The sequence below is a fragment of the Leptonychotes weddellii genome, chromosome 4, assembly GCF_054177405.1.
Source record: "Leptonychotes weddellii isolate Sample4059 chromosome 4, ASM5417740v2, whole genome shotgun sequence".
In the NCBI taxonomy this organism is placed as follows: Eukaryota; Metazoa; Chordata; class Mammalia; order Carnivora; family Phocidae; genus Leptonychotes; species Leptonychotes weddellii.
In genome coordinates, this window is record NC_138372.1 from 86,626,874 (window position 1) to 86,647,008 (window position 20,135).

General features: G+C 50.7%; 2 protein-coding genes across 2 annotated transcripts in view; one reads left to right on the forward strand and one right to left on the reverse strand.

Moving 5' to 3' along the window:
* ST7L (suppression of tumorigenicity 7 like) overlaps positions 1 to 20,135 on the reverse strand; it is a 164,053-nt gene that overhangs the window by 72,505 nt on the left and 71,413 nt on the right. The window lies entirely within an intron of this gene.
* On the forward strand, positions 371 to 20,123 carry WNT2B (Wnt family member 2B). Its single transcript, XM_006749382.3, has 5 exons — positions 371 to 865; positions 6,622 to 6,842; positions 7,877 to 8,154; positions 8,609 to 8,873; positions 11,885 to 20,123. Exons 1-5 carry the CDS (start codon positions 678 to 680, stop codon positions 12,112 to 12,114), a joined length of 1,182 nt encoding a protein of 393 aa, XP_006749445.1. The 5' UTR covers positions 371 to 677; the 3' UTR covers positions 12,115 to 20,123.

A 20,135-nucleotide genomic window follows, 5' to 3' on the forward strand; every position in this document is an offset into this window, starting at 1 on the left:
CTCCAGTGTCACTGGAGGTTAGAGGACAGGGGAAGTGCCTGCAGCCCCCCCCCCCCCATTCTGCGCTCCAGGCCATCACCCACGGAAGTTGGGGTTGCCGCATGAAGGACGCTAGGACCCGGTGGCGCGGCGTCGGCCGGGACTGGGCGCTGCGGGCTCCGAAGGGCGCCCCCGCGCCCCGTCGCGTCCCGCGGGAGCAGGTGGGGGCGCGGCGCGGTGGTGCGCGGAGCGCCGAGGGGCGGAGGCGGCCGCCACACCTCGCGCGCTGCGGAGCGCCCGGGGCTGACGCGGGCGGAGCCGCCCAGAGGGCCGCGCGTGTCCCCGGCTTCGGCCCCGCCCCGCGCCGTCCAATGAGAGCCCGCGGCCGAGGGGCTGTCCGCACACTCTGCCCGCAGCCCCACTCCGCGCCGCCGACCCCCTGACACCGCGCCCAGCGCCGGGGCAGCGCGTCCCGGACCCCGAGCTTGGCGCGCCCCCGTCGGCTTCCGGACCCCGTTCCTTGCGCCCCTCTCCGGGACCCTGCGACCCGGCTCCTGGACTCCAGGTGCCCCTGGGTCCCCGGCCAGCGGCGAGCCCTATGGCTCCCCAGGGGGGTGAGGTGGGAGCAGCCTGAGTACCCCGAGCCGGTGCCCCGTCCACGCCCCTCCGGGCCGCGCGGCGGGAGTCATCGGGGAGCTATGCTGAAGCCGGGTAGTGCGGAGGAAGCCGCGCAGCTCCCCCCTCGGCGCACCCGCGCCCCTGTCCCCGCGCTCGCGCCAGGACCCGCGGCCCCCGACGGCTCTCGGGCTTCGGCCCGCCTCGGTCTTGTCTGCCCGCTGCTGCTGCTGCTGCTGACGCTGCCGGCCCGCGTAGACACATCCTGGTGGTGAGCGCGGCTCTCGGGGTGGGGAGGGTGAGGCGCTGGGCAGACAGAGTCCGGCCGGAGGCGCCCAGAGGCAATACGCAGCTCCTGGCACGGGCTGCTCAGACCAGGCTTTCGCTTCGACGGAATTAGAGACGATTCGAGCAGGACTGTCACCGAAGTCGCGGAGTGTGGGGGGGGAGGTGGGTGGATAGGTGTGCAGCTCGCCCAGCGAGGTGGGTCCTGGGCATTCGGAGCAAAGACGCCCGGTGGTCGAGGCTTCCCAGACTCTCGTGTGCTGGGCCCGCTCCTCTTAGGAGCAAAAGCTACTTTCCAGGTCTCTCGCAGGGTGGATTCAAGGAACCAGTCGCCCATCCGGGGGGCCTTGAGTGGCCGTCCAAAGGACCCTCTGATCGCCTACGGTCGCCCCCCCTGAGAAGTGGAGAAAAGCGCAGCTAGCAAGGGCGCACGGGCCTCTCGCTCGTCCACCCCACCCGGGAACGCAGTAAGACTTCGGGGAGGCTGCAGCACGCAGCGCAAGGCTCAGAAATGGAATCAATGCAAAAATACTCCATTAACTCCCACAATTAAAACAAACAAAACACTTGGGTTTGCATAATTTTGGCGTTTGTCTTCAGTGGCAGCTTTGAGGAGGTTACTTCGAACCTTGATATCCCTCTCTTCTTCCTTTTTCTTCCCCTAGATGACCACCCTATCTCTTCCATCTCTCTCCCCTCCAAGAACTAGAGGCTTCTGGAGTCCCACAGTATTAAGAGACGCTCCCCTCGGATTTCTTGCAGGCCTGAGACTCCAGACACTTCACAAGAGGGCAGATGAGGCAAAAGGCATTAAAACACCCACTGGATGTCTGTTCTTTTCCGAATCCTCCTGCGGCCCCCCACCCCCCCAGCCCTGGATGGCATTCATCTTTTTCTCTCAGGAGAAAGAGCTGCTCTCCCTCCTCCCCCACCTTCTGTGGGGGGGGGATTGGGGGGGGAGTTGGACTGAGAAAAGACAGTCTTCTCATCTTTCCTCTTCACTGACCCCCCCCCCAATCAAACTGGCCTCAGACTGGGCTCTTGCCCCTCCCTACCCATGCAGTGCCCCCTTCCTTTCCTTACGCTGCCCCTCCCCCCCACCCTCCCCACCACAAAGAGGGGTCTCTCCTCCCCTTGCACCCTGTGGCTTTTCTCCTCTAGACTTGGAATCTTGGCTAGAAGGGTGAGGGGTGGGCTGGCTGAGGGGCCAGCAAGCTTGGGCTGCAGATTCCTATCATTTCAAGATGCGTTGCTCTCCATCCCCACCCCCCACCCCCCATTTTCCTGTTTCAGGAAAATCTCTCTTTTGGATCTTTTTAATCTCTGCAGTGTTGGGGAAGGCAAGGGAGGGGGTTCTGGATGGGGGAGAAGGGAGGCCCGTATCTTACATCTGGCTTGAAACATTCTTTTAGGAAGGGAAAGAGAAGAGGGGACGACAAGGAGAAAAGCCTTTCAACAGAGCCACCCTTTACCATCAGGGGCTCAGTTTGGCTGGGGATTTGTGTGTTCAGTGGCCCGATGGAGAGAGGATGAAGTGACCACTGCCCATCTTTATCCATCCCAGATGGCAGTTTGCCTTTAGGGACTCTTGATTGCTTCTTACCAGTTTGGGAGGTAGTTTGGGGACCACTTGGTGTTTAGGTGAGGAAGCGACACTTTGCTAATTTCAGCATCCTGGTAGTGCTTCCTAAAGATCCAACTAGTGTGCTTCCCGATCCCCAAATGCTACTTGGCTACTCCCTCTCCTTTCCTTTCTCCCTTCTACTCTCACCCCACGTGGTTCACATTAAATATTCTGGAAAAACTCTGGGTAGAAGAGCTAGAGAGGGCGCAAGCCAGTGATACAGAGGGATTCAGCAGTCCCAGTGAAAGCGAGGAAGGCAGCAACGGATCCAGGACGGGGAGTGAGTGCAGAGGTCATTTCAATCTCCTTGAGTCACACCTGTCACAGCTGTAGGCCCCAGATGACTCCTCAGTGGTCATCACTTCTGAGATAAAGTGGAAAGCTGCTTTCTAAAGGCAGGTCAGGCCCCCAAGGTGATTATCTCTCTTTCCTTTAGGAAAAAACCCCAGCAAGATTGATATTCTGTCCAAACCCTGGAAGAGATGCCTGTTGACTCTGTGTGTGTCCATGTTCCAATCCGGAGCAGAAGGTCATCACTATCGCCAGCTAACAGTCTGATCTTCCCCACAGCCCTTCCCTTACTCTCCAGTCACTCCTTCCCTCTCCCCACCTCTCACTGGAGGAGGAAACAGATGGTCTCTTCTTATTCTGTGATAAACAGAACAAGAAATAAGGGGCTCCTCGCATGTGCTTCCCTGTTCTATTTTGCATTCTGCAGGGAGCTGGATGTAGGGAATCCCAAGAGCAGGACAGTGTTCATGGATTATAGCAATAATACTAGCATTATTGTTACCAACGACGATTGCCATTTCATGAGCCTTTACTAAGCTCTGGACACTAGAGCTAAGTACCTTACGAGCATCATCTTCTTCAATCCCCAGAGTAATCCAGGGAGGTAGATACTATTATTATCCCCATTTCACGCATGAAGACAATGAGGGCTAGGAGGGGAGTGGTAAGAGACTTGCCCAAGTGCACACCAGTTTTGGAGCTAGATTGCTCTATTCCTGGTTAAGCACTGTATTGTCTCTCTTGCTCTTGGGATAAAAATGAACTTGGACTTTGGAATCAGATGTCCTTTGGTTCTCCTCTGACTAGCCCTGATGGACAGAGCTGGGTGTTATCACACTCCCTGACCCTCCGTTTCTTCATCTGTAAAATGGAGATCTCTCTCTGTCTCGTATGATTTTTGTTAAGGAAAACGTTTTATCAACTGTAAAGCACCATATAAATGTGGTATAGAGAGATCCAGGGAGGGTAATAGTTTTATCCCTGCATTCAAAGCCCTGTGTGGGCTGGGCTGAATTGTGTACACTAGGGACTGTAAGAGGGGAAATGAAAAGAGGATCCCTGGCCTCATTAAAAAGACACAAATATAAAACATCTGCAAATAGGCTGGCAATGTCAACAGGAGTGAGGCTGTAATTGAAATGAAGTTTATGGCCGGCTAGGGGGAAAAGAGAGTTGGCAGTAAATCAGAGCAGTTAGGTGTTTATTCAACAAACAGTTATTAAGTATCTACTATGTGCCAGACACAGTTCTAGGTTCTGGGGATAGCAAAGTGAACAAAACAGACAAAAATCCCTACCTTCATGGAACAGGGTGTCTGAATCACCTGGGGATGTTGGTAAAAATGCAGATTCTGATTCAGTAGGCTGGGGGTGGGGCCCAAGGCTCTGCATTTCTAACAGATCCCCAGATGATGCCGATACTGCTGTTCTTTATCGGGGCCACACTTTGAGAAGCAAGGGACTAGAGTAGGGTATGAGTCACTCTGTCAAAGGAAGGGATGTGAATTGGTCAAAAGCAGGTGTAGGGAGCATTCTGGGGCAGGAAGCCGGGAAGGAAGTGAAAACTTCTGGAAGGGAAAACAGAGCTGGAGTCGGGGCATTTCACCCCCTCTTACCAGCCAATGAGCTGGGGGGTGCCTTAAACATCTTTGTGCCCTAACAGCTGAGCTCCATGCTTGGCACACGGTAGGCATTCTGCAGGCATGTGTTGAATTGAGAGGGGGCTCAGGCTCAGTTTTATTGGAGGCCCCCACACCAACTACAAGGGCCTGACCACTGGCCCGCAGGCAAGCGCCCTGCTCTGCAGAATCTTAGTGGGGTACTTAGTGCAGCTACTTAGAGGGTATGGGTGGTTGTGGAGAAACGTAATTATCTTCCTGTCTTAGATACTGAACAGATGTTCCCACGCTCAGTGAGGATGTAACAAGAAGGACCAATGTGGGCTGCAGCAGAATGGATTTAAGTCAGACCACAGGAAGGACTTTTTGCCAGAGTTTGGCCTGCCCCACTCCAGACTGTCTCATGAGGGCTGGATTACTGGTCTCCCATTCCCATCCAACCCTCCTCTTTCCAAGCCCCAGTAAAAAAAACAAACACCCATTGCTTACAGCAGTACTTGGGTTGAACTGGGGAAGCAGAACGGTGGTGAGACAGGGACGAGCTCCAATTCCAACGGTCTTGATTCTCCAAACAAAGCACCGCGGCAGTGGGTGTAACTCCAGGCTGTGCGTCAGGCGGCCTTTTCCGGCCTGGCCCAGCCCGGGGTGTTTATTTTGTTTGTTCCTGGAAGCTATTGCCCTGATGGACAGTGCTGCTGGGGACGCTGATTCCATGGGATTTGTCAGTGGTGGACCAGCCCTCTCCCTGTTCCCCAGGGACAGATGGGCCCCATCAGCCCTGCTCAGCTCCAGAAGAGGCAAGCATCAGCCCTCCTTGTGTTTGTTTGAGTTGGTGTCACCAGCGGTGACCTAGTTTGTGGGTGAGGGCCGGGTTCGCAAATGTGGGCGAGGGGGGGAGGGGAGGGGGACATAGAGCCCAGGGCAGTCCAGCTTTTCCCCTCACCCCGCTGGCTGCCTTCTGTTCTCCTCACCCACTTCTAGGCTCATTTTTGGGATCTTTCCCAAACCACAGGCTCGCTCATTCACAGACCAAACCAAATCTTTTCAGCCTGTAGCAGCAACTGCCCTCCTTGACCCCCACCTGTTCAGAGAAGGGGACAAAGGTATCCCTTTGATGTGTTAGGAGAACAGAGAATCCCCAGCAAGCCAAGGAAGGTGCTAGATGTTGGGAGAGACAGCGAGGGAGTGAGAAGTGGATGAATGGGTCAGATCGCATTTGGTGGCCTTGTGGGGAGAAAAGGTCATGATGCAGTCCTGTCTTCTCTGAAACATTCTTCCCAAGGCTTGCGGTGGAGTCCAGGGCTAAGAGCGTTTGAGTGAAGAGAAAATATTGCCTTGAGAAATTTGGGAGTGACTCTAGCAACCCAGCTAACTTTTAGTAGCCCACCCCAACTGACCTCCTTCCAATTGCTTGAATTAGGTGGACTGGGGACTGGAATATGGGGAGGGTCACCTCTGTTGCTTTATCTTGGCTTTGGCTTCCCACTGCTAACAGCCCTCTGCCCAGGCAGGTTCACCCAGGACATCATCCCTTATAGGTTGGGGAGGATGATTTTCAAAGCCTCATTAGTTAAGAAAGGCCGTGGGACCTAGAAATAAGGGTACAGGGAGGAAATCTTGGGGGGAGTGTTCCTCCCCAGACCTCAGGATTGGGGGTGAGGAGTTTTAGTTACACGGATCTGACTAGAGCTGTAAGCATTCCTCCCAGTTGCCCACGATGTCTCTTCCCACTGGCCCCTCCCTGTCTCCATCCTTCTCCCCCAAACCATGTCTTCATGGACCAGCCATGTAGGACGTGCCTCTCACATGTGGGTGTAAGAGTGTTGTCTCAGACTCTTGTTTTGTTAGTTTATTTTTCTCTGAGGCTCTTAATGTTTATTAAATAAACAGGCAATGGGTTTGTGTGACATGCCCACGGCGTCTATGTATGTGACACATGCCTGGCCCGTGTTCTGCAAGTGTGTGTCACTTTGGCCTCTGGCTGGGGAGCGGATGATGGTGAGAGACCACTCAATGACTCTCTGCAACTGCGTAACCATTTCTCCAGAGCTTGTGGGAAAAGCTGCACCCGTTGGCCTCCGGGAATGTGGGTTGGAGGAGGGGAAGGAACCTCTTCAAGCTGTGAATGCCAAACCTCTCCCCTCCTGATCCCCCTCCCGAGGCAGGAAAAGGACCAGGCTGCTCTGACAGGGCCATCTCCACCTTGCAGGTACATCGGGGCCCTGGGGGCGCGAGTGATCTGTGACAATATCCCTGGCCTGGTGAGCCGGCAGCGGCAGCTGTGCCAGCGGTACCCAGACATCATGCGCTCGGTGGGCGAGGGCGCCCGAGAATGGATCCGGGAGTGTCAGCACCAGTTCCGCCACCACCGCTGGAACTGCACCACGCTGGACCGGGACCACACTGTCTTTGGCCGCGTCATGCTCCGAAGTAGGGGCCTCTTCCACCCTGCCCCACCTGCTTCCCCTTCTGTGCCCGGGGTGGGGGCTGGGGGATAGGCATGATCCTCCTCCCCTCTCCTCCACACTGCCTCATCATCAGAGAGACGGTTGAGGGCAGAGCCCAGGAGATGGCTGGGAACCGACCCTCAGTTACTGAGAGATGTAGGCAGGGACCCCTCTAAATTCCAGTGTTCTGGGATGATGGCACAAAGGTACAGCGTTCCCTGGCACCTCCTTCTCCCTTCTTCCCTTTCCCCCCCGCCCCCAAGCCCAGCCTGGGTGTAGGGCTGAGGACTGGGAATGGCTGCTCTGTTCTTACTGCCACCATCACTACCCTCACCCCAACCCTCACCCCAACCCTCCCAACACTCCAGTCATGGCGGCAAGGGATAAACAGAAAGGTGATATGTAAATATTTGGAGAGTTGGCGGCTTGGCCCCAGCTCAGCAAAAAAGCTAAGCCGAGCTAGACAATAAACTAGGAGAAAGGGAACGAGATGGGAATCTGGCGGTGTCTGGGGGACAGGGGTGATGAGTTATCAATCGCCAAGCGCAGGATGGGAAGGAAGCAGGCCGGGGAAAGTAGCAGGTCTCCCCAAACAGGCTGCCCCCTGGGCTGGGGTCTCTATTGTAAGGGAACTGTCCAGCAGAGTAGGCCTGAAAAGGCCTGGAATGTGGACCGAGGCAGGCTTAGCTGAGCCATCCCCTCTGTGGGAGGGGATGACTCACTGTGAAACTTTTCAATGGATGGACCCAGGGAGTTTGGAAGAAGGCAAGAGTACAGGTCAGCCCAAGAAGTCAGATGTACAAAGAAGTGGATAGAGAGTGGTGAGGGCCGAGGCGAAGAGGTCAGATACTCTGGGGAATGCTCTTGGAAGGGAAGGGTGCCTTGAATAAAGGGGGTATAGGAGTTGCTCTGGGAAAGACAAGAAGAGAGGAGGTTGCAGAGTTGGGGGTTGCGTGGGCTGAACAAGGGGACAGATGTGGGCCTCTCTGCTGAACCCTTCTCCCTTTCTCTCTGTAGGCAGCCGGGAGGCAGCATTTGTATATGCCATCTCGTCAGCGGGGGTGGTCCACGCCATCACCCGCGCCTGTAGCCAGGGTGAACTGAGTGTGTGCAGCTGTGACCCCTACACCCGTGGCCGACACCATGACCAACGTGGGGATTTTGACTGGGGTGGCTGCAGTGACAACATCCACTATGGTGTTCGCTTTGCCAAGGCCTTTGTGGATGCCAAGGAAAAGAGGCTTAAGGATGCCCGGGCCCTCATGAACTTACATAACAACCGCTGTGGTCGCACGGTCAGTACTCATGTTTATGCACGTATGTTCATGTCTGCTGGGGGTGACCAGGGTGTGTGATCATGGACTGAACGCAAAGGTGGAAGCACTAAAGGCTTCTGGATCACTTCCAAAGACCCCAACCCCCATGGCATTGGAGCAGTAAATGCAAGGGAGCTTGGGAATGCCTAGATTCAACCAGGTGCATAATGTGTCTTCACATAGGTGGAAAGAAGGGAAAGGTCGAGAAAAGAGGGGAAGAAGTTCCAGGAAGGATTCATGGAAGAAGAGATTCTTGACTTTGGTCAGGAAGAATGGGTGGGATCTGATAGGGGGAGAGAACAGCCGATGGCCCTTCTGTCCAGCCTAGGCCAGGTCCGGCAGATGTCGGAGCACTCCTGCTTTTAGCCCCCGGGGAGGACTAAAACGTGCCCTGACTGGCTGCCTCTCCCTCACCTGCTTCCCCACCACCCAGGCCGTGCGGCGGTTTCTGAAGCTCGAGTGTAAGTGCCATGGCGTGAGCGGCTCCTGTACCCTGCGCACCTGCTGGCGCGCACTCTCAGACTTCCGCCGCACGGGTGATTACCTGCGGCGGCGCTATGATGGCGCCGTGCAGGTGACAGCAACCCAGGATGGCGCCAACTTCACAGCAGCCCGCCAAGGCTATCGCCGTGCCACCCGGACTGACCTTGTCTACTTTGACAACTCCCCAGACTACTGTGTCTTGGACAAGGCTGCAGGTGAGTAAGGAAAGCAGGTAGGGACACGGAGCCCCCAGCTCTTGGTGCAGGCAGCCCTGGTTAATCACAGTGTGGTCGGCCTCAGGAGTTAGGGAAGCGGTACTGTAGGAGGAGTCGGTCTCCTCCCGACACGAACACCTGATACTGAGATTGGTGGTGAATGCCTCAGTCCCCCAGTCCCAGGGCTGCCCAAGCAGGGGAGAGGTCATCTGTCACACCTTTCTATCCCCAGCATCTGGGGTACAGTAGGTACTATGCAGGGAATGTTTAAATGAGTCACCCATTTTCCATAGCAAGCAATGGGTGGGTTGAACAGAAGAAGCATGTGATGGAGTCCTAAGTCTCTGGCTCTTTACAGCCTAGCTAAAGAAATGAGATGTAACAGGGAGACAAATGCAACTGCAAAAGACAGATGACTGGAGAAATCCAGAAAAGCTTATTGGAAAATGTGGAACTTAAGCTCTTTCTTGAAGTGTAGGGATTACCTGGGCAGCCTAGAGAGAAGAACAGGCAGAGAAGCAGAGTGGCAGGTGGGAAAGTACACGTTCATTCTCGGAACTGAGAACTCAGATTAACCTGACTGAGTGAAGGTTTGGGATGGGGGGACTAGAAGTAGATAGATGGGTTTGGATCAGACCATGAGTGGCCTTGAATCCAGTATCCAGTGTGCTGCCATTGAAGATTCAAAAATGGAACTGGGAAAGCAAGGAAAGAGGAGATCCTAGCAGGGCTAACCACTAGCAGAAAGCAGCAAATTGTTTTTCAATCTGTTCCAGATATTTATGGTGGAATTCTTGGGGATCCTGGAGCTTGATATGCTATTGCCCCCAAAGAGTAGAAGTCACCATCTTGGCTCATATTTCAGGTTCAGACAGGTTAGACTAGGAACAACCTGCTGTGCAAAAGAACAGCTCTTCCCCTGGTCTGTCATGCGCTCCCAGGCTCTTCTCTGTAGACTTGGCACTCAGGCCTTGGGTGAGATAGAGCCAGAGACCTCAGCTGTCTTCAGTTCTGTTTGTTTTCACCCATCACGGTCATTCCCGGAGAGTCGAGTGGCTCAGAGCAAAACTGGGCACAGAAAGAGGGTGGGGCTTCACCCAAGTAACACAGAAAGTAGTTTGTGTCCTTTGGATGGTGCTAGGAGAAAAAGGGTGGAAAGAGCCCTTCCAATTCTCCCAGTGACGTCCTGCCACTAGGTATGTTTTCTTTCTACGTGATGCAATTCAGAGGTCTACTCTCTGAATGTCTTGAAATAACTCCATAGCATCCAAGGTGTAAGCCTAGGTTGCCATACCTAAAATGCACCTTTGGGGTAGGATCTTTGGAGTTAGAAGGTAGATGGGTCCTGTATGCGTTGGTTTTCCTCGGAGGCATAAAATTAAGTCTCATAAAACCCAAAGTGGGGCCTGGAATTCAAAGGGTATAAGTCATCCTACAAGGGAGTAAGGAGCCAGAAATTCCCTCCAAAGCAGTCCTGTCCAGTTGGAACTTCCTGTGATGATAGAGATGTTCTACATCTGTGCTATCCAATATGGTAGCCACTTAACCACATGGGATTATTGAGTATCTGAAATGTAGCTAGTGTGACTGAGAAACTAAGTTTTAAACTGTATTTAATTTTAGTTAATTTAAATCTAGATGATCACATGTGGCTAGTGGCTATTACACTGGACAGCTCAGCTCCAGTCTATAGAAGAGGCTTTGGGTGCACAAGAGAAGGACTTAAGCCCCAGTCCTTGGAGTTAGGAGAAGGAGAGAGTAGGACTAGTTAGGTCACAGGCTGGAGGAGTGGCCTCCTAACATTTTGGGTTGTATATTCCTATCGTTAAAAAATTCTTGGGAGTATGTACCTCCAAAATGTGGATATTTACTTCTAACAGATAGATATATTCCACTGTATTAATATGTACATTATAAAACACACAAAGTAGAGATTTTAAGTTTATGAGATAAAAAACAAATATAGAAGTCCTAGTTCTAGCATTTTCTTTGCATATGGCAGTAGAATGTGCAGCCTGCTGTGAGAGTATCAGTCAGTCTGTTCCCCTCCTTCAGCCCCCAGGTCAGTTAATGTCCCATCTCTGGGGAAAGACTAGGGTAGGTACTTTCTAGGGTCCATCCCATCCAAAATTCTATGATTTTATGATCCGTTGTCAGGATCTCTTTTGCTAAAATTGGTCAGAATGAAGTCCTGAGCATTCTCTGTGCAGGGGGATAACATCATCCTTACCCTTCAAGAGTTCCTACTGTAAGGGGCAAGGGATATTCTGTAGGAATTCCATAGGGATATGCTTCTGGGCAGTCATGCTAATCAGTTTGCCTCCTCAGTTGAACAGAGATTATAGACATAGTGTAACAATCCACTGAGTTAGATGCTATTATTATGCCTATTTTCATAGGAGAAGACTGAAATCCAGAGAGATTAACTACCTTGCAAAATCACATAGCTAGGATGTGGCGGAGCTGGAATTTAAACTTGGACAATCTGACAATAAGGCCTGTGCTTTTAATGGCCATACTATACTACTTCCCTGTATGGTACAACTTAATAAAATATCAACTAAGGACCAAAATACTAACAAATGGTAGCTGGATCAGAGTTGTGGCAAGACTTCTTGGAAAAGATAAATTATAGGCTAAGTTGTTTTTTTGTTTTTTTGTTTTTTTAACTTTTTAGTATGGATAACTTCAAACACGGAGAGCCCTTACCCAGCTTTAACAGTTGGGAGCATTTTAAGGCCAGGTCTTGAAAGAGATACGGAGCTGTGTATTGGCGGGGTTGGGGGGGGGGTTGTTGCAGGTGAAGTCAATGGTCTTTGGGGAGCCTTGATAGTGGGAAGCCAGCCAGCCTGGTGCAGAGGGAAGCAAGGAGATGGTCATTTTGGCTAGTTGGGCATATTTTCAGGAAAAGGGATTCTTTATGGTTTCCTCGTGAGGATGTGGGTAAGGGAACCCAGAGCAGCTGAAGGAAGAGGTAGCTTGGTTCTCACTCTCTCTCTTCCCCAACCCAGGTTCCCTTGGCACTGCGGGCCGTGTCTGCAGCAAGACATCTAAAGGGACGGATGGTTGCGAAATCATGTGCTGTGGCCGAGGGTATGACACAACTCGAGTCACCCGTGTCACCCAGTGTGAGTGCAAATTCCACTGGTGCTGTGCTGTGCGATGCAAGGAGTGCAGAAACACTGTGGACGTCCACACTTGCAAGGCCCCCAAGAAGGCAGAGTGGCTGGACCAGACCTGAACATAGAAATACCTCACTCATCCCTCTACTTCAAACCTCCTGACTCAAAAGCACAAGATCTTTGCATGCACACCTTCCTCTACCCTCAACTCTGGGCTGCTACAGTTTCTATTTAAGGATTTGGAGAGTAATCCAGAAGGACTCTCGTGTCCTGACTGGTTCCTTAGCCCTGGGAAGGAGTTGACAGGGGATCTAAGAAATTGAATGGCTCCCTGACTGCCACCTTGGGAGGTTAGAAGGGAGAGTGGAAGAGGGAGGGGTCTTCAGAGTGATAGAAGTTGCACTAAAGCACATGGTCAAGGCTCATCTTTCCTTTCCTTTGCACCGGCTTCCTGACACTTCTTGTGTGTGCAAGAGGAAGGGTACCTGGGGAGAGCTTCTTTGTGTTCCTACCTGACTGAGGGGAGATGGGACAGAGATGAAACCACATCTCTTCCCTGGGTCAGTTTGAGCAGACTGCCTGGTACCCCAAAAGAAACTCTTAGGCTACAACCTTCCATTATCAAGAGTCTGGGATTGCTAGATAAGAGTTAGCCATAGTGGACAAGGTTCCATTCACATGCTCATAGGTTTATAAACTGCTGTATTTTGTAGGGGAAAAAAATTATATGACTACACAAACATACATTCTCGTCCAATCTCCCGCCTCTTTTCAACCTATATCAGACAGCATGTTGCTCACTCGCCTCTTATTCACCTGCTGCCTATTCAAACCGAGTGGCATGTAGTGGTTCTTATGCCTAACAGATCATTTAGTAAGCCTGCCTAGGCCTTGGGATTTGATTTTTTTTTTTTTTTAAGTTCCTATGCATTATTCTAGAGGTCAGCCAGGTTTGGGAAATACTCAGTAAAAGGTATGGGACTCATGGGGGGTGGGAGAGGGTAGCAGGTCTGATCTCAAGGGCCCCACATGAGGCATCAGTGTATACTAGGCAGGTATACTAGGCAGGGATCTCTGGCTTGGGCAATTTTTAGGAGAGGATCCTGGTCTTCAAAGCTGGGAATGGAAGCCAGTGGCTACAGAGGGAAGGAGAGCTGGGGCTTGGGGCCAAAATGGTAAACAGCTCAGAAAGCAGCCTTACCCCATTTATTCAACAAATTTTTTTTTTAGTGACTCTCCAAGTCCTGGTGATTATTACTGTTCACTCCATCTTTGGCTTAAATAGGGGAGATCCTTCTATGCTACTACCCGCTGCCTAACTAAGCTTGCAGTAGAGAAGTCTCCAGGGATGGTAGACTTAGTAAGCTAGAGGCTAGGACATGGAGTCCCCAAAACCGTCCTGTCCTGTTTTTATGTGACTCAGACAATGGCTATCTCTTGCCTGGTGATACTGTAAAAGACCAAAGTGGCATAGAAATTCGCAGTCATGACAGACCTGGGTTGAAATCACAGCTGTGCCATTTACTGTTTTTGATATTTTGAGCAAGATACCCACATTCTCTGAGCCTTTATCATCTCCTCTGTAAAGCGAGGATACAAACCTATCTCTGATATTGAGTTTTAATTATGACCCCCATTCCAGCCATCGGACGCTCTTACCAAAGTCCCTAACTGGCCTAGCCCATCATGATGTCTCTTAGAACCTTCCATTTAGAACTGTACAGTATTGACAGCAGGCTGTAGATTAAGGGGCCTACACAAGGAATTCTGAGTATAGGCACCCCCCCTCCTTTCCAAGTTCCTCCAACAACCCTTGGGGTCCTCACGTGTTTGTGGCGCAGCTTCACTCTGCACAGGCAGCAGAAGGATGGGGGAGCCAGAGCTCTGGGCCATGGGGGCAGATTTATTTGGATGATAGGACTAATATTTGTGTAACCTGCTGAGACCTGTGTGGGAGAGTTTAGGGTGGTTTTTCTTTTGGTGAGGGGTTTGCTCCGGTTTCACATCCATTAACACAAAACATGAGCTAGTCAGGGCCCTTGTGGTCTGCGGTGAGGGGATTCCTGTGGAGAAATGGGACTGAGTGAGTCAGGCCAGGGGAATGTCTTCCTTGCAGAGTGGATAACTGATGAGCCAATGGTGGGATTAGGGAGGGGGAAATGGGAGGGGAAGAGAAGAACTTCTGACATCTTGAGCTGGGATTAGGAGGAAGAAAGCCTTGGAGTAGTGGAAAGGTAAGGGGGTCATAGTCAGTCTGACTCAAGACTAGAACTGCAGGAATTGACATAAGGGTACTGTCTTTGAGTAGAGCCTCGGGTCCCAGTCCGCCCCTACTCACAAGAACGCCCAGGTTCCTGCATAAAGGATAGCTAGGCCTTCCTGGGACTTCAACCCAAGTTCACTCTGCCTGTGCTCTGTCACCTATTCCTTTTCAGTTCTTACCCCGTGGAAGGAACTGAGCCTCTTCTGGCATCTCATACTGCTCTGTGCTTCTCCTGGGCTCCAAACTGTAGTTCGTTGCTGTAAGTGGTTAAGAGCATGCTGGCCAGAGAGTGATATGTATGAACAGTGGGGTGGACAGTGAGAGAAAAGAGGTCCATGTGAGCCCCACTATTGAGGCTATGTGGTCCCAAGAAGGAATGATGGCCAAACAATTACTTTTTCCTCTTATTTCTTAGCTTGCCTCTGCATTCCAATTGGCTTTGGACAACAGGCATCCATTCCACAATAAACAAACAAATTTATGTGGAACAAGCAGCAAAAGGAGAACTGCATTTGGTGCAGTCAGGGCTCCATTTAGTTCTGCTGCCACCCACTCACTGCCTCTAACCACCCCCTCCCACCCATCCTCTGGTCAGTAGAGGTCTGTCCCTCTGGCAGCAGTCCCTTCGCCCCTCTCCTCTCTGACACTCCTTCGTGTCAGTCCTCATCTCTTCTAACTTTCAATATTTAGTAGAATGCCTTGCAGAAAGTGCCATTTGGATACAAAGTTAGCTTCAAAGACATGATCTCTATCCTTTAAAGGTCTTAGCCTCTTTTAGAGAAGGCACGTGGCTGAAATACCTTGGCTGCAGAGCCTGTGGCCAGTTTCCCTCATGTACAAGTAAGAACGCCAGCCTGAACCTAGTCCTGCACGTAAGAGCCAACTTCTGTGATTGCTAGTCTTGAATAATAGCGCTAACCCATATGCTTTCTTAGAATGATGCTGGAAAAATGAAATCAGGGACTTCGGATTATTTAAAAAAATTAAACACTGCCTGGCCCTGAACGTCTGTTTGCAAAAAGTCTTGTAGGTCTGACTCGTGACCACTTACAACCTCGTTTCTCTTCCTCCCTATTGCAGAGAGTAATTTCTTCTCCTTTTTCTCACCTCCCTTAGCAAGAACACCAACCACTAAGTCTTTTGCCAAATTCTCGGACCCACTCAGGACGTTGGTTTCTACATGGCTTAATATAAGAGAGATAATCAGGATTTTTCTTTTTTCCTCACCCTTTCTGAGATTTTTAAATGCCCTCAGTGGTCATAGGGCAGAAGCCCAAGGGAGGCCGCCAGGGAGAGTATGTTTCTCATCCCTGGGAGGCCGTCAGCCTAGCTCCTGCAGCCAAATTACAGCACCAGAGAATAATGTGATGCATTCCTGGGCAGGTCCGTGGGACCCTGGGCGCCTGGGCCTTGTGGAGAGAGGTGCCAGACACAGAGCTCTCCGTAAGCAATCCTGCAGAGCCGCCCCCTGGGTGCAGAAATGAAATACGGGAGAGCTTCACATTACACGGAGACCTGTAGCTCACACCTGGTTATTGATGGCCTTGGTGGAGGCCTCTGCCCCCACCCTCCACTTGGGAACTGACTGCTACTACGGGGGTTGGGCACCTTTGAAGCAATGTTGGAAAACAAGAAAGAGATGCTTCCTTTCCACTCTTTGCTCCTCCTGTGAGCCTGCGCACAACGGGGAGGAAATGCACACACATGAGCTGCGCTTCTGTAGACATACACATAGCTTCTCCCAAGCTACAGCAGAGTTCTAGTCCTCCTCCCTCTCCCCGACAATAAAACAAGCAACTGGATTTCAATCAAATCCTTCAAAAGTCATACCAACTTCAGGGATTCAGCCATCACCAAGGAATGTTAAAAAGTTCCATTATCAATACGCGAGCAGCTGTGCGGTTTGGGGACTGGTATTCCCCTGGGAAGTGGCAGGGAAAGGATGCAGAAAAGGCATGGAGAGGAGAGATCAACAGGAGACAATTGCCACCCAAGCAGAATGGCTAAGACTGTGGGACTTCCCATGGCTCGTTCATGCTGGGGATAGTCCAATCTGTGCCCTGTGTGCTAAGGATGATGGGGCAGCCTCCTAGGACTGCACGAAGTAGAATTACCAAGCCTGCAGCCCAAGACCTGTTGTTTTTAACTTTTATTTGGTTAGAAAACAGGATAGCTTTGGGTTCCAGAGATAATGTCCATAAGAGAAAGGTCCTGGAGAGGAGCAAGCAGTGACTTTTCTAGGGTAAATATGTCACAGCTGCTGCACTGAACTGAGCTTTCCTAGAAGCTGTTAATCTCTTTGGGTGACTGGCAGGTTTCAGGCAATAGCCAGTGGAGTGTCAATAATATGCCTGTCCCTGACCCCGAAGGTCAAAGGGATAGAAGACGGGAAGAGTTTTTAAGTACATTTTTCCACTTTCCATTCATGGCTTAAGTTATCCCTGAGCATCTTTGGGGCCTTCCTCATTTATTGAAGACATTTTAGTCATCCTGGAGTTGAGAAAGCAAGGGAAGCATTCTGCCCCTGATCCCTTAACTCTGAACTACTGTGTGCTCACTTCCGTTCTTGCCTATGAGGCTATAGGTGGAGCAGCTAGACGTAGACGTTCTCTTTCTTTGACCAAAAGGAGCTGAAATCTGGTGACTTTACTTCACCACCACCAGCCCCTGTACACAGGCCTGACCAAACAGAAAGGCTAAACTGAGTGAAGAAAAAGGGAAGACCAGGTAATCCACAGCTGTCCTAATGACAACTGTCTGGGTGGGGTTCCCAGAGAATAACTGTGATGTTCATGAGAAGCATTTTCAAGGACAAAATGCTTTAACATATACCTAATTTTCACACCGACCCTGTGAGGAGGAAGACATTCTCACTGCACAGGTGCTGTTCAGAAAGGCTCAGGGATCTGTCTGAGGTCATGTGATACGGAGTGGCACAGACAGAACTCAAGTCCGGGGTTTCTCACTTCACACCCTGTGTGTTCTCCTCAAAGACTGAGACTACCTCAGGCTGGAAGGGCCAGTGTCCCAGCCCCTTCACAACAAAAATGGACACAAAATATTCAAGGAGAGTATAGGTGAGCAGAATTTACAACAGGAACAGCCTACACCTTCCTTCACCACATCAATGAATCCCCTGTCATTTTGGCCACTGTTTCCACTGCCACAAAATGATCACTACACTAAGTAGTCTGCATTTAATCTACTCTGGCTCCTAGCACTTTCTATTCCTTTTTTTCTTCTTCAGATTAACACTTTAACCATTTGTTTTAATTTTATCTAGTTCTTTTAAAGTGATGCTAAGCGCAAAGAGTACAAGTAGTCCTGAGAAGCCGTGAGCGGAAACTGTTAAGGCTTTGGGCTTCTAAAGTATGTATTAGAATTTCCTTTGAGGTTTCACTCTCTTTTTTTAAACGCTGTCAACTCCTGGGCTAGGAAAGTGAGAAGAGGGAATGAGAGTGCTAAAAACCCATCCTATCCCAGGCCAAATGCCTACTCAAGGCCTGGTAAAAGTCCTGGGACCTCTAGCTGAGACAAGTAATTTACCTACACCAAGGCAAGGAGAATCCACCCTGCAGAGAAACCCCTATGAGATGAGGCAGACAACAGATTTTTACTTGATCAAAAACTTTTGCTGCTCTCAACCCCCCTCCTCCCACCCTCATTCAAAATCTGGACTTCTGTTTAGGTCCAAGACAGTGAGACAAAGCAGCTCCAAGAGAGGATGTGTGCAAGGGGGAACCCTTCCCTGTTCAACCCTGGAATGCATTCCTTCAGAAACAGCATAAGCCTGCACATACCCTACCTATCCCACTCCTGCACCCCAACTGTGAAGGCAGAAGGGAAAACTACAGGAACACAATGTTCATCCATCATAGACCTAGGCCCCCACTTGAGCTAGGGGAAGGACACCTCATGAAAACAGTCTACCTATAGTCAGGATCTGTCCCAGAGCAAACCTTACTTTTTGGTCCATCGATCTTGGCTCTCACGGCTCTCCCTGCTCCCCACCCCCACTGCCTCCGCATGTGGGCTCAGAAGTCATCATCTAAAGAATTCCACTGCTCACCTCCTGCATAGCAGCACAGCCCCATGAGGCCGCACACCAGATGGAGGGGATAAAAGTACGAGGTCATGGCTTCTAGCAAGAGGCTTTTTCTGAAACTAACCCTGACTCCTGGAAAAGAGGCAGAGCAGGAGAGTGTCGGGTGAGCTGCTGACGACAGCAGCTTCATGGGTCTTGTGTGAAAAGGAAGGACAAAGCCTTCATTAAAAATTTCCCTGCTCCCGTCTCCAGACCTATTTCTGATCCCACATCTACTCCTTGAAGGCGTCTGAGTAGAATGCGGAGACTGCCAAGCTGAAGGGTTAAATCCTTCCCATTTGTCGGGGCCTATTCAGCAGGCTGCCACACTCAGGCTGAGGTGGAGGCCAAGCCCTGAACACGTGGCCTGTTCCTCCAGGCAGTCAGCTATGATGTAAAGGGAAAAGGTGTGGAAGGCGGACTAGAACTCTGGGGAAATTGAGAAGGCCGTGGCCTTCAAAATGTTTGTATGTAATAGACAAAGACAAGGCATACAGGAAAATCATCATTCCTCGGATCATTATGCCTACTGGGTGACAAGCTACACAGCAACAATCACAAAGGAAAAACAGTTCGAGGAATGGACTGAGAAACAGAAGTCTCCGAATAGAGCAATCTGGCGGAGGTGATGCGGCAGCCTTTCTATAGGGGTGACTTCTGAGTTGGAGTTTTAAAAGATAAGGGATGGACTGGTGGAGGGGAGTCAGAGAAGGGGTTCTACAGCGAAGGAACTGGTATGCGCTGAAACGTAGAAGAATGTGCAAGCAATATATAAGGAATTTCAAGCCGGTACATATTATATACACTGGGGACGACCGAGAAATGAGAATGCCAAGATAAGAGCTGAACTAATGTGAGCTAGCTGCATGCGCCTCGACTGTCACATGGTGCGGAGCCTCTGCAGGGCCGCGCAGCATCTTGATCTATGTCCATCAACGCCGGGGCACCGATGGGAAAGCAAGGGGATGAGTCCGTTTGTTACATGTATAGGGACGAAAAGAGAGCTACACTGTACATAACAAATGCTAAGTGTTAATGACAACTCACTAGCATTTGAGGTTCTAGACGAAGTAAGAGATGTGAAATATTCTGTCCACAATTGTGATGCATTAATGGAGGCTTTACAGGCCCAGACGCTGGCATAAATTCAGCCAAACTCTTAAGAAATTACAATGTAAAAAAGGAATAATTTAAAATTAAAAATATGTGGTTCTTTCCCTCACTCCCCACCTTAGAATTTGACAGGCCTCGATGTCCCGTTTGACATACAGGACTTCTGTGGCGAGCAGATTCATCATATGTGAGGCCACAGTGAATGGGAGGAGAGTGATGAAAGAGCTTTAGGGACCGCCAAACCAGTTCACTGATAAGGGAGAAGACAGGTCTTGTGCACTACAAGCTGCTAGATAAGAGTGGCTGCCAAAAACAAGAGACAAATTCCGATTTCCTAACTTCCAGTTAAGTCACTGGCTTCTTGCATCGTGAAGGTAAAAACAGAGCTATTTACCAGGCTCCTGTCCTACTTCCTTACTGAGCTTTCTTAATTTTTGAGGACAAAAATCACAAGGACAACCCATTCTTCCACAGCACTCTCTTGTGCTTCTTTCAGAAACAGAGTAAGTTGACCCTTGCACAACACAGGTTTGAAGTGCACAGGTCCACTTCTACGCAGATTTGTTTTATAAACACAGTGCAGTACTGGAAATGTATTTGTTTCTCTTCCTGATGACCTTCTTAATAACATTTTCTTAATTATAAGAATACAGTATGTAACAATACAACATACAGTATGT

Bases quoted from the DNA above. Each gene is read 5' to 3' on its own strand.
- WNT2B (XM_006749382.3), top strand. From the start codon at position 678: ATGCTGAAGCCGGGTAGTGCGGAGGAAGCCGCGCAGCTCCCCCCTCGG. The intron at 866-6,621 runs GTGAGCGCGGCT...TCCACCTTGCAG, and splicing joins CGCGTAGACACATCCTGGTG to GTACATCGGGGCCCTGGGGG. The intron at 8,874-11,884 runs GTGAGTAAGGAA...TCCCCAACCCAG, and splicing joins TGTCTTGGACAAGGCTGCAG to GTTCCCTTGGCACTGCGGGC.